We start from the raw sequence: 15,394 nt of genomic DNA, 5'->3' as shown, positions 1-15,394 counted from the left end.
TTATTTATTTTTATTACAAATAATGAATTAAATAAAATTTAAAAAAAAACAAAAAGGTATTAAAAATGTATTAAAAAAACTAAATATTTTTTTGTTTATTTTAATTCGATAGTTACCGTGTTCACATCGCAAAGGTCCAGGAGGAAAATGCCACTTGTCGGTGTTATAACACGTTATCACGCGATGAAAAGGTGTTTTGAGAACTTCCCATTTCAAACCACCAAAAATAGTTTCCAGGGTTCATGACGGGTGACCAGGGTCTGTGTGCGGTGTTTTGGCAGAGGAAGCGGCGGTGTGTGAACGCCCCTTCAAGACTGACCATTATTCTACCTTGAGTTTGTCCATTCTCTTTTTCAGGCCGTCCTGAGCTTTGGCCTGCTCGCCCACCAGGATGACGTCCCGCGCGGCGTCGTGGATGGGGATGTCGGACAAGTGGAGGCCCCGGCCCATGAGCTCCTCCAACTTGTCCACACGAGGTGAGCCCAGAAACATCAGGGAGGAGGACTCGGGCAGATGGATCATCTGACCCTTCAACTCCATGACCTGGCCACACACATAAAGACAGCAATCAATTCACAATGCCACACATTTAGCTGGCAGACCTGGGGCCTCATGTATTAAGCTGGCTTTGTCACGGCAAAGATGAGATGCAACTAACCCTGGAAATGTGTGCTGTCATGCTTCACGTACGCACATTTCTTCACACTTCAGGCGGTCGCTCGGGCTTTGCCAACATTTCAATTTTCCTGAATGCAAAATTTGACGTACCAGTACAACCAGTTCAATCTCCGTGTCTTACACAACTCTCAAACAAACCTTTCACCCCACAACGCACCTCACTTCTCGTACTTGACCCCCATTCCCCCCATATATACACTAATGTGTATATATAAGTGTGTGTTTATATACATATATATGAATGCGTGTGTACATATGAGTACATATGTGTGTGAATGTGTATATATGTGTGTGTGTATATATACAGTATATATATATATATATATATATATATATATATATATATATATATATACACACACACATGTGTGTACATGTGTGTGTATAAGTGTATATATGTGTGTGTGTTTATATACATATATGAATGTGTGTGTGTGTACATTTATGAGTACATATGTGTGTACGTGAATATATGTGTGTGTATGTGTATATATATATATACATATATGTGAACATATGTGTGTATAAGTGTATATATGTGTGTGTATATATGTGTGTGTATAAGTGTATATATGTGTATAAGTGTATATATGTGTATAAGTGTATATATGTGTGTATAAGTGTGTGTTTATAGACATATATATGAAAGTGTGTGTACATATGAGTATATATGTGTGTGGATGTGTATAAATGTGTATATATGTGTATATATATATATATATATATATATATATATATATATATATACACACACACACACACATGTGTGTACATGTGTGTGTATAAGTGTATATGTGTGTATAAGTGTATATATGTGTGTGTGTTTATATACATATATGAATGTGTGTGTGTGCACATATATGAGTACATATGTGTGTACGTGTATATATATGTGTGTGTGTATATTATACATATATGTGAACATATGTGTGTATAAGTGTATATATGTGTGTATAAGTGTATATGTGTGTATGTATACAAATATATGAATGTGTGTGTACATATATGAGTACATATGTGTGAATGTGTAAATATGTGTGTGTGTGTGTATATATATATATATATATATATATATATATATATATACACATATACATGTGTATGTACGTGTGTATATACGTGTGTATAAGTGTATATATGTGCGTGTGTGTTTATAAACATATATGGATGTGTGTGTACATATAAGAGTACATATGTGTGTGAATGTGTATATATGTATGTGTATGTATATATATATATATATATATATATATATATATATATATATATACATATGTGTGTACATGTGTGTGTGTATAAGTGTAAAAATGTGTGTATAAGTGTATATATGTGTGTGTGTGTTTATATACATATATGAATGTGTGTGTGTACATATATGAGTACAAATGTGTGTACGTGTATATGTGTGTGTGTGTTTATATATATATATATATATATATATATATATATATATATATGTATATATATATATATAGACATATGTGTGAACATAAGTGTATAAGTGTATATATGTATGTGTAAAAGTGTATAAATGTGTATAAGTGTATATATGTGTGTATACGTGTATATGTGTGTTTGTATACATATATATGAATGTGTGTGTACATATATGAGTACATATGTGTGAATGTGTATATATGTGTGTGTACATGTGTGTATATATATATATCTATATATATATATATACACACATATACATGTGTGTGTACGTGTGTGTATATACGTGTGTATAAGCGTATATATGTGTGTGTGTGTTTATGAACATATATATGGATGTGTGTGTACATATATGAGTACATATGTGTGTGAATGTGTATATATGTGTGTGTGTATATATATATATGTATACATATGTGTGTACATGTGTGTGTGTATAAGTGTAAAAATGTGTGTATAAGTGTATATGTGTGTGTGTGTACATATATGAGTACATATGTGTGTGTGTGTATATATATATATATATATATATATATATATATATATATATATATATATATATACACATATGTGTGCGTAAATGTGTGTATAAGTGTATATACAGTATATGTGTGTTTGTATATATGTATACATATATACATAACCAGTGATGTAGTTGTGGTCTGTGCAGCCCTTGGAGGCTCTTGTGATTAAGGGCCATCTAAATAATCTTTGATTGATTGAACATCTTAAAGTGCAACTTTGACCACAGCGTCAGTTCCTATGTCGAGTGGCGCTTTCCATCATTTTCAGCAGACTGCGTTGCAAAACGATTAACCGACCCCTCTTCAACGCACGCGAGGTTGACCCAGGAGTGGGGCCATATGGATCCCTTCCCGACAGTAGGAAATCCACGCGACTCTCAATACATGTCGGGGGTTTGAATCCCGCGGCTGAAGCCTTTAGGCAAGGCGCCATGTATAATGCATGTGGGCCGTATGGGAGGGAAAAGCTTTCAAAAGCGTCCTACATGTGTCCGTCTGAATATCTAATACTGGAACAAAGCGAGATCAAAATGGACACATAGGTGGGTCACCCCAGGAGTCGGGTATAGACACTCCCTCGGAATAGGAACGCTCAAATCAAGGCGCAAACAGGAGCCGTCTCTCCGCACGATTCCTATTAACCTCGCTCCGCACCTTTCTTCCATCTGTTTACTTGATCTCATTCCGTCCTCACCTGCTCTTCACACACACAAACTCGCCCTCCTGCGTACCCCCGCCGTCGTCCTCCGTAGTGTCAGCTAGATTATTCCGCCACTGCAGCCCTGTTTTATTTATAGCACGAGGCGCTCCTCGGTCTGCATAAAACATACAGGCTGCATTACACACACCGAGGCGTACTTTTTTTTTGGCCACGGGAAAACACACAACCGCCAGGAAGACACCTGGTGCCACAAACTAATCAGCTGATTAACTCAAAACACCTGCAAAGGGCTTTAAATGGTCTCTCAGTCCAGTTCTGAAGCCTACACAAACATGGGGAAGACTTCAGATTTGACAGCTGTCCAAAAGGCAACCATCGACACATTGCACAAGGAGGGAAAGACACAAAAGGTTATTGCTGAAGAGGCTGGCTGTTCTCAGAGCTCTGTGTCCAAACACATTAATGGAGAGGCAAAGGGAAGGAAAAACTGTGGTCAGAAAAAGTGTACAAGCGATAGGGATCACCGCGCCCTGGTCAAGATTGTGAAAAAAAACCCATTAAAAAATGTGGGGGAGATTCAGAAGGAGTGGACAGCTGCTGGAGTCAGTGCTTCAAGATCCACCACCAAGAGACGCTTGAAAGACATGGGTTTCAACTGCCGCATACCTCGTGTCAAGCCACTGTTGACCAAGAAACAGCGCGAAAAGCGTCTCACCTGGGCTAAGAAAAAAAAGAGCTGGACTGCTGCTGAGTGGTCCAAAGTCATGTTTTCTGACGAAAGCAAATTTTGCATTTCCTTTGGAAATCGAGGTCCCAGAGTCTGGAGGAAGACAGGAGAGGCACAGGATCCACGTTGCCTGAAGTCTAGTGTAAAGTTTCCACCATCAGTGATGGTTTGGGGTGCCATGTCATCTGCTGGTGTCGGTCCACTCTGTTTCCTGAGATCCAGGGTCAACGCAGCCGTCTACCAGCAAGTTTTAGAGCACTTCATGCTTCCTGCTGCTGACCTGCTCTATGGAGATGGAGATTTCAAGTTCCAACAGGACTTGGCGCCTGCACACAGCGCAAAATCTACCCGTGCCTGGTTTACGGACCATGGTATTTCTGTTCTAAATTGGCCCGCCAACTCCCCTGACCTTAGCCCCATAGAAAATCTGTGGGGTATTGTGAAAAGGAAGATGCAGAATGCCAGACCCAAAAACGCAGAAGAGTTGAAGGCCACTATCAGAGCAACCTGGGCTCTCATAACACCTGAGCAGTGCCAGAAACTCATCGACTCCATGCCACGCCGCATTAACGCAGTAATTGAGGCAAAAGGAGCTCCAACCAAGTATTGAGTATTGTACATGCTCATATTTTTCATTTTCATACTTTTCAGTTGGCCAACATTTCTAAAAATCCCTTTTTTGTATTAGCCTTAAGTAATATTCTAATTTTGTGACACACGGAATTTTGGATTTTCATTTGTTGCCACTTCAAATCATCAAAATTAAATGAAATAAACATTTGAATGCATCAGTCTGTGTGCAATGAATAAATATAATGTACAAGTTACACCTTTTGAATGCAATTACTGAAATAAATCAAGTTTTTCTAAATATTCTAATTTACTGGCTTTTACCTGTATATACATTGTGAAATGTAAATGTATACCTTACATACCTTAACTCTGTAACACGGCAGTAAAACGGCTGATAAAAACAAAACAGAAGTCACCGTTATGGAATCCAATCAGCTAAACAGACTCAATAACTTCACGGTATCAAAATAATTGTTGGTTGCAGTCTTATTGTATAGTTACACAACGTCCGACACTCTTTTTAACTTTTATTGCCAATCTTATGTCAACAATCGGCCCAATTCCAACGCGTATTCCCCTCGAGTCTGCGTGCTTCACTTTCCAAGCGGTGTCTGTAACACGGCAGTAAAACGGTTGCTCAAACAAAACGTCAGTCATCGTCATGGACCCACTAGCTGCGCAAGCTAGCTCTCCAATCAGCGAAACAGACTCGATAACTCCACGGTGACGTTTTGGTGAATTTACTGAGGAATTTGTGAAACTGAAACAATAGCTCAACAATGGCTAAATTAGAGCCCCTGAATATGTGTACGCTTTATGAACTGACTAATCGTTATGATTGTCGATGACGAATCAACTATCAAAATAATTGTTAGTTGCAGTCTTATTGTATAGTTACACAACGTCCGACACTCTTTTTAACTTTTATTGCCAATCTTATGTTAACAACGCGTATTCCCCTCCAGTCTGCGTGCTTCACTTTCCAAACGGTGTCTGTAACACGGCAGTAAAACGGTTGCTCAAACAAAATGTCAGTCATCGTCATGGACCCACTAGCTGCGCAAACTAGCTCTCCAATCAGCTCAATAACTCCACGGCGACGTTTTGGTGAATTTACTGAAGAGTTTGTGAAACTCAAACAATACAAAAAGAACGCCGTTGTACGTCAATAATACTCAGACACTTGTAAACGTGTTAGCTAATGTCAACGAAGCTGGCTTAAATTACATTACGGTGGCACGTGTAAAAATGCATGAAAACCCTCCTACAGACGTTAACTAAGTAAGAATTGTTTTAGTTGTATTGGAAAACTTACAAACGTTGCTAACAAAGAAACAATACGAGGAGAAACGGCTAGAAAAGGCAATGGCACTTCTACTGCCGGTTGAAAGCACTCAATGGCAGGACAATGCAGCCCCCTGCAGTGAGTGAACTTGTTCAGAAGATGGCGCCATAGAACAAACAATAACACAAATGTTTTCGGTGTATTTGCTTGTTTGTTTGTTTTTCAACTATTTATTATAGCTGTAAGCGAAGAATAATCCACCAATTCGCCACACTGTTTTATAAGACGCAGGGTTCAAAACGTTGGAAATATAGTCCGGAATTTACAATATTAGGGTTGGGCGATAAATGGATATCAATATATCCCGTGATAGACAATTAATGGATATCGTTCGATACATTATTTTTTTTACTTCGGAGTACAGCGGAAGTATGGAAGCAAGGTTGGTTGCATGAACAGATGCTCTCTGGTAACTAGGAAGTGATCACTTATTAGTGGGAGTGACACGCTAACAGTCAATCGGGTGACAGTATCAACTATCAAGTTTGGTTGATTCTTTGCATGAAGTGAGAAAAGAAAGTCAAAATGAAGAAATTGGTTGTTTTTTTCTCTCCAAATGGACCATAGTCAGACCAATGTGGTCTGTAAATGATGCAAGGCAAGAGCGCTAATACCACACCACCTTAGCCGTGCTCACCCTTTAGAGCACAGCTGTGACGTCTCAGGTTTCTCTATGTTTACAATTTGTCATTATTCTTTCATTTTAAGAGCTTATTGTTAAGTGTTCAATGTTCAATGTTTGTTGACATTGTTTGACTGTTTTCAATGCTTGTGTTGACATTTCCTTTCTGCCTTGATAGCTGAGGGATTCTAATCACAGTGTCACGTCAGGTTTGTTTCCCCGGGATGCAAACGGATCACTCTGGACAGGACTTGCAGGTAGGAACATATTTTAATCTTCTCAAGAAATCTTGGCAGGGCGTGAGGTAAACGAACAGCATAAACTATGGCGTGGAACAAACACAAAACTGTGGCATGAAACAAACAGCATAAACTATGGCGTGGAACAAACACGAAACTGTGGCATGAAACAAACAGCATAAACTATGGCGTGGAACAAACACAAAACTGTGGCATGAAACAAACAGCATAAACTATGGCGTGGAACAAACACGAAACTGTGGCATGAAACAAACAGCATAAACTATGGCGTGGAACAAACACGAAACTGTGGCATGAAACAAACAGCATAAACTATGGCGTGGAACAAACACGAAACTGTGGCATGAAACAAACAGCATAAACTATGGCGTGGAACAAACACGAAACCGTGGCATGAAACAAACAGCATAAACTATGGCGTGGAACAAACACGAAACTGTGGCATGAAACAAACAGCATAAACTATGGCGTGGAACAAACACGAAACTGTGGCATGAAACAAACAGCATAAACTATGGCGTGGAACAAACACGAAACTGTGGCATGAAACATACAGCATAAACTATGGCGTGGAACAAACACAAAACTGTGGCATGAAACAAACAGCATAAACTATGGCGTGGAACAAACACGAAACTGTGGCATGAAACAAACAGCATAAACTATGGCGTGGAACAAACACGGAACTGTGGCATGAAACAAACAGCATAAACTATGGCGTGGAACAAACACGAAACTGTGGCATGAAACAAACAGCATAAACTATGGCGTGGAACAAACACGAAACTGTGGCATGAAACAAACAGCATAAACTATGGCGTGGAACAAACACGAAACTGTGGCATGAAACAAACAGCATAAACTATGGCGTGGAACAAACACGAAACTGTGGCATGAAACAAACACGACTTACTTGGCAAGGCATGAGGTAAACACTTAGCATAAACTTTGGCATTGCGTGAGGTTTGTTTCCCCGGGATGCAAACTGATCACTCCGGACAGGACTTGCAGGTAGGAACATATTGCGTGGAACAAACACGAAACTGTGGCATGAAACAAACAGCATAAACTATGGCGTGGAACAAACACGAAACTGTGGCATGAAACAAACAGCATTAAACTATGGCGTGGAACAAACACAAAACTGTGGCATGAAACAAACAGCATAAACTATGGCGTGGAACAAACACAAAACTGTGGCATGAAACAAACAGCATAAACTATGGCGTGGAACAAACACGAAACTGTGGCATGAAACAAACAGCATAAACTACGGCATGGAACAAACACAAAACTGTGGCATGAAACAAACAGTATAAACTATGGCGTGGAACAAACACGAAACTGTGGCATGAAACAAACAGCATAAACTATGGCGTGGAACAAACACAAAACTGTGGCATGAAACAAACAGCATAAACTATGGCGTGGAACAAACACAAAACTGTGGCATGAAACAAACAGCATAAACTATGGCGTGGAACAAACACGAAACTGTGGCATGAAACAAACAGCATAAACTATGGCGTGGAACAAACACGAAACTGTGGCATGAAACAAACACGACTTACTTGGCAAGGCATGAGGTAAACACTTAGCATAAACTATGGCATTGCATGACATACAAACTGACTCGCAAAGGCAGGCTTAAATAATGTCTCATGATTAGAGCCAGGTGAGCGTCCCGAACACAAGAGGCAGGTGAAACTAATACGCAACCATGGCAAACAAAACAAACAAGAGTGCACAAAAAACAGGAACTATGAAGTCCAAAACTAACAGAACATAACAAAAACATGATCCGGACCACGGATCATGACACACAGGACGTTACATTTCACATGAAATACAATTTTCTCCAGCTCCTTATTTTGTATAGGGCATAAAAAAATGTATCAATATAAAACAGATCGGGCTTATACAGTATATAGTGTGTCAGGCTAAGTGGGAGGGGCCAACTCCGTGCGAGATGGTGATCATCTCCATGGAGACGGCGGTATCAGGAAAGGGAGATCAAAATCATAACTGTGATTCTGTGTCTATTGCCCCTGTTTTGAAGTAAGGGAGTTAGTGGAACCCACATGCAACATTGTTGTTGATGTTATTCACGACTTCTTCTCCCCTGCAGGAGCGTACTGAAGTTGTAAAGACAAACATAACGTTGAAACAACGTGCTTTTTGACAACATTCAATCAATGTTGGGTTCTGACGTTAATTTGACCATTGAAATTTGGTCCTTTCCTAACCAATATTCTACAACACAAATACAACGTTGAAACAACATACTTTTTGACAACATTTATTCAATGTCGGGTTGTGACGTTGATTTGACCATTATATTTTGGTCATTTCCCAACCAACAACGTGGATCCAACGTTAGACACCAACGTTGTCTCAACTGACAAATACAACTATTTTGTTGTTTCAAAGTCAGTTTTAAAGGACATGTTGTATCAATGTCTTGTGCCTGCTGGGTTATAGCCAAGTTTTTTTGAAACTATATTTAAAGTTGAGTTTTGGTAGTAAAAAAATACATATTGTGGAGGGGTGTGTAAGGACCGGCCTCGAAGACAGCGGCAGGTGAGTAGATTGCCCAGCTGGGGTTCGTTATCCAATCAACTGTCGCCTTTATTAGCAGCAGCCGGGCCGAGACACGTTGTTGGAGTTGGAGAAAGAAAGAAAGAAAAAGCCAAAAAGACTGAAAAGTCACAGAGCAGAGACTGTTGTGAGGGGCTCCCAGACGCAAAGACTGAAAAGTTGTAGCGTGGAGTGCGGTCCTAGAGTGTGTGCGCTCACAAATAAAGACGTCTATTACGGTCAGGAGGAACCACGAGAGGGAAACATCTAGGGCTGAAACGACGCGTCGACGTAGTCGACGTCATCGGTTACGTAAATACGTTGAGGACGTTTTTGTTCGTCGACGCGTCGCATATTTACGTCACACTACCGGAGCGCAAAGCAGACGATGCGAGCGGTGCGAGCGAGGGGAAAAAAGCACGCCAAAAGTCGTCAAAAGTGTGGGAGTATTTCAATATACGGCCTAAGAAGAAACGCTACTTTTACTCCGCTACTTTTACTCCGCTACTTTTATCTACATTCAGCTCGCTACTCGCTACTAATTTTTATCGATCTGTTAATGCACGCTTTGTTTGTTTTGGTCTGTCAGACAGACCTTCATAGTGCCTGCCTTACTGGTGACGTTTCACTTCGTTCCACCAATCAGATGCAGTCACTGGTGACGTTGGACCAATCAAACAGAGCCAGGGGTCACATCACCTGACTGGCTCCGAGCTAACTTCGGGTGTTACCATTTAGTGGTCAATTGTACGGAATATGTACTGTACTGTGCAATCTACTAATAAAAGTTCCAATCAATCAATCAAAAGTGTGAAGGAAAAAAGACCCTTTTTTTTATTTCAACCGTAAAGACTGACTGCACAGTTCCTGTCTTCACAATAAAAGTCCCGCTCCATCGCGCCTGCGCTTTCGAAATAAGAGTCTCCGAAAGCCAGCGCAAACAAGCTAGCAAGCTACGGAGTTTGCCGCCAATGTATTTCTTGTAAAGGGTATAAAAACGAATATGGAAGGTGGACAAATAAGATGCCAAATAACAACCACTTTCATGTGGTATTAGACAGAAAGGAGGAACTTTTTTTCTCCTCCATTTGAAAACGTGGACGTTACCAGCACTACTTCCTGATTACAATCAATGCAAGTCATCAGAATCAGGTAATACACCAACTTATATTCTTGTCTTCATGAGAGAAAGGAATCTATATGTTAAACATGCATGTATATTCATTAAAACACCTTTAACATGTAAACAAAAACGGCAAAATAAATAAATAAAAATTATATACTGTATATATCAATGTATGTATATATATATATATATATATATATATATATATATATATATATATGTGTGTGTGTGTGTATATATATATATATATATACACACACATATATATATATATATATATATATATATATATATAAATATGATATGTGTGTGTATGTTACTCAGTACTTGAGTAGTTTTTTCACAACATACTTTTTACTTTTACTCAAGTAAATATTTGGGTGACTACTCCTTACTTTTACTTGAGTAATAAATCTCTAAAGTAACAGTACTCTTACTTGAGTACAATTTCTGGCTACTCTACCCACCTCTGCTAATAATGTTGTTGTATGCACACTGTGTCGAGCGGAAATGGCCTATCATAGCAGCACAACGGCAGCGTTCTTGCCATCACCATCAACTAGTCAATCGTCCGCGTGAGTATACGTTGTCATCATTACACAAAAACATGAATGTGTCATTTGTATCTGCGTTGTAAATTCATAAACTAAAGCACCGTTTCGCTCTGAGAGGAGCGTTTGGCGTGCCTGTTCAGTGTTTACAAAGACGCTCTCCTCTTTAACGCTAACGTTAATTAGTTGTGCAAATACCTTTTACAACATTAACAATTACATATACTATGTACAAACGAACAATTAACTTTCACTTTAATCATACTATCATTGTTGTGTTATTAAGCAAAATAAGCAAAAGTTTTACTTTTGTTGAAATGTTTACACTGTTGTTACAGAATATTTCGTTTTGCACTTTTTTGTATTGGATGTTTATCTTTATTTTTGCACATTTTAGCAAATAAGCAATACTTTTACTTTTGTTGAAATGTTTACACTGTTGTTACAGAATATTTCCGTTTTGCACTTTTTTGAATTGGATGTTTATCTTTATTTTTGCACATTTTAAAGCAAAATAAGCAATACTTTTACTTTTGAAATGCTTATACTATTGCAGAATATTAAGATTTGCACTGGATGTTTACTTTTATATTTGCACATTAAAAGCAAATAAGCTACTTTTAATTTTGTTAAATGTTTACATTGTTACAGAATATTTTGTCATGTTGTTGTCAATGTTGACTGAGTGGCCATACTTTTTTTTTTGTAAATAAAAGCCATGCCTTTTGAAAAAACTGGCCTACATTTATTTTTTCATCTTCATTTTAAATAAAAAAAATAATCGGTAAAAGGAAAAATAATCTATAGATTAATCGAAAAAAATAATCTATAGATTAACCGATTAATCGAAAAAAATAATCTATAGATTAATCGATAGAAAAATAATCGTTAGCTGCAGCCTTAGAAACATCACACATATGTTTTCAAATTAATGAATAATCGTGTAATTAATCGTGATGATTTTTGTTGCCATAACGGTACGACACACACTCCATCACCGGGGCGTGGCCTTCAATGACGTTCACAACATCGTTCATCACATTTCAGAAGGCCATTGTTTAAGTGTTTTATACTCCCAATGAATTAAAAATGATCGCCAATGCACACATCAGAGATCAGCACCAGGGGCTTCAAAGCAGCACCAAATCTGTGGCGTTCCGCTGTGTGACGTCTAATGTACGCGGGGGAGGCGGGCTGCAGAGCAGGAGATAATGCCGCACGTCGCCGCTGCCCTACGTGTGGTTCCTGCTACACACAAAGCAGCGGCGGAGAGATTTGACCTTTTCTGTCGGGCTTTGTATGTCTCTTGTACAGCCAATGTCCCCCGGGTGACAAAAGGAAAGAAGTCAAACTGAAAACGCACCACACACACACACGCACGTGCACACGCACACACAAACAGTACAGCATTGGGGGAGTGTGGCACTATTTACCTTAGCCTGTCACCTTCTCTTGCTGCTCTTTCTAGTGAAAATGTCAGCCCATCCCTCTCTTTCTCTCGCTCTTCTACTTCCTTGCAGAGTCCATGTGGTTTATATGCAGGGGCCCCCATAAGGGGGACAATTCCAACGGCCCCAAAACATAGTTAAAGAGCAACAATTTGGACATGGACGGTCATAAAATTGACGAGTAAACACCAATAGTCGATGTATTCATTGTAAATAAAGTAATGCGGACACTTCTAGAATGTCGGCCACCTCACCGAGAGATCCAACCAGCTCCTTTATGTTCCAGTTCTGCACACATTTCCGTGAATTTAATAAATGTGATGTTTTTAAAAGTTGCGATGCTTATTTAGTGAAACTGCATCAATATACATGAATTAAAGATGCATCAATATTCGATTTTTAATCGAATGGTGAGGTGGCCAAAGATTCCCACCTTTAAAGTTAAAGTTAAGTTAAAGTTCCAATGATTGTCACACACACACTAGGTGTGGCGAAATGATTCTCTGCATTTGACCCATCACCCTTGATCACCCCCTGGGAGGGGAGGGGAGCAGTGAGCAGCAGCGGTGGCCGCGCCCGGGAATCATTTTTGGTGATTTAACCCCCAATTCCAACCCTAGATGCTGAGTGCCGCCATTTTTATACACATACATATATATATATACATATATATATACATATATATATATATATAGATATATTTTTATACACATACATATATATATATATATATATATACATATATATATATATATATATAAATAGATATATTTTTATACACATAAATATATATATATATATATATATATATACATATATATATATATAAAAAAAAAAAAAAAATATATATATATATATATATATATATATATATATATTAGAGATGCGCGGTTTGCGAGCACAACCGCGGAGTCCGCGGATTATCCGCGGATCGGACGGATGAAATAAAAAAAATTTAGATTTTATCCGCGGGTCGGGTCGGGTCGGGTCGGGTCGGGTCGGGCGGTTGAAATAAAAAAAAATTAGATTTTAAATAGATTCAGGCGGGTGGCAGTTAAACCAATTGGGAAATATATATACATAGTTAAATGTTGTTACCCACATACGAAAAACGAGCAGGCACCTGCTGCATATGCCACAACAGAAGAAAAAAAAAAAAAGAGATGGACACTTTTACGGAGCGGAGAAGGGACGCCTCGCCGGGGTCCGGGACCGAGGCCCCTTCCCCCGAGAGGGCCCCACCGGGAGCCGTAGCTGAGGCGATCCGCGAGAAGGGCCCGACGCACGTCCAGGGTCACCACCACGCCCACCGCACCGACACCCCGCCTCGTCCGCCTTCGCCGGCGTCACGCGCAGCAGGTAAGCAGCTTACCTGCCCGCCACCCCCGTGGCCGGGGGCTCGTAACAGGGGTCACTCTGCGCGCTCCGCCCGCGCAGCTTACCTGCCCGCCACCCCTGTTGCCGGGGGCGCGTAACAGGGGTCACTCCGCGCGCAGTGCGCTCACGAAAGGGGTGGGGCTCACCCTGGTTGATATAGACAGCAGGACGGTGGCCATGGACGTCGGAACCCGCTAAGGAGTGTGTAACAACCCACCTGCCGAATCAACTAGCCCTGAAAATGGATGGCGCTCGAGCGTTGGGCCCATACCCGGCCGTCGCCGGCAGCGAGATGCGCTTGGAGGTGCGCTCAGCGCGGCTCCCATATGATTGCGCACTGGTGTGCGTCTGGGTCGTGACAGCGTGGCACGCGAATGTCTGTGCTGCATTGGATCAGTCTCCTTTCTTTAACAGGCAAAAGCTTTATAACCTCACTAATGCCTTGCATCGTCTATATTAGATATATAACAACGGGCGGGTGCGGGCGGATGGCGGGGGGGTGCGGTTCTGATCAAATGTTACATCGGGTGGATGGCGGATGGTTGACGACTTTCTGATGCGGTTGCGGATGAAATAATTGCCTATCCACGCATCTCTAATATACATATATATATATATATATATATATATATATATATATATATATACATACAGTACATACATATGGTCAAGGTTTCTGTGGTTTATCTGTTATACAGTGCTCAATACCGGGGTAGAGCGGAATATACGTTAGGTCAGAGGATTTTATTTTATTATAAAATCCCCTGACGAGCAGGGAAACCTGCGAAACAGGCTTGTAGGGATGCTATAGCCTCTTGTGTTTTTTCCTGACCTAACGTATATAATGTATACAGTATATATATATGTGTATGTAATATATATATATATATATATATATATATATCAATAAAAGGCTATCGATGCTGTCATCTAGCAAAGCTGAATTTGACCAAGCAACCCCCCCGTACCAAAAAGCCCTTGATGAAAGCGGATACAATTTCACCCTCACCTATGAACCCACGCCAGGAAACCAGCCAAAAAAGAACAGAAAACGGAACGACATCATCTGGTACAACCCCCCATACAGCAAAAACGTCTCAACGAACATTGGACACAAATTCCTCAATCTGATTGACAAACACTTTCCCAAAGACAACATCCTAAGAAAAGTATTCAACAAGAACAACATTAAATTGAGCTACAGCTGCATGAACAATATACGACAAATCATCTCAAACCACAACAAAACAATTGCAAATGAGCCGCCGGCCCTCAGACAGAGCGACTCCAAAACCAACAAAGGATGTAATTGTCGAAAGAAACCTGATTGCCCCCTCAACGGGGGGTGCTTACAAACATCAGTTGTCTACCAATCTAAGGTAATACGCAAGGACATTAACACATCCGACACATATGTAGGATTAACCGAGGGAGAATTCAAAACCAGATGGAACAATCACAAGGCTTCTTTCAGGAACAAAAACCTGC

General features: G+C 40.0%; 1 protein-coding gene across 1 annotated transcript in view; it reads right to left on the bottom strand.

The window, feature by feature from the left end:
* Nucleotides 1-15,394, bottom strand: part of gucy1a2 (guanylate cyclase 1, soluble, alpha 2) — a 110,066-nt gene that overhangs the window by 29,054 nt on the left and 65,618 nt on the right. The window contains exon 5 of the mRNA XM_061925857.1: nt 331-543. Coding sequence (XP_061781841.1) covers nt 331-543 — 213 coding nt within the window. The remainder of the gene's footprint in view (nt 1-330; nt 544-15,394) is intronic.

Source organism: Nerophis lumbriciformis, linkage group LG30 (genome assembly GCF_033978685.3).
Source record: "Nerophis lumbriciformis linkage group LG30, RoL_Nlum_v2.1, whole genome shotgun sequence".
Taxonomy (NCBI): domain Eukaryota; kingdom Metazoa; phylum Chordata; class Actinopteri; order Syngnathiformes; family Syngnathidae; genus Nerophis; species Nerophis lumbriciformis.
This window is presented reverse-complemented; position numbering and strand designations above follow the sequence as displayed.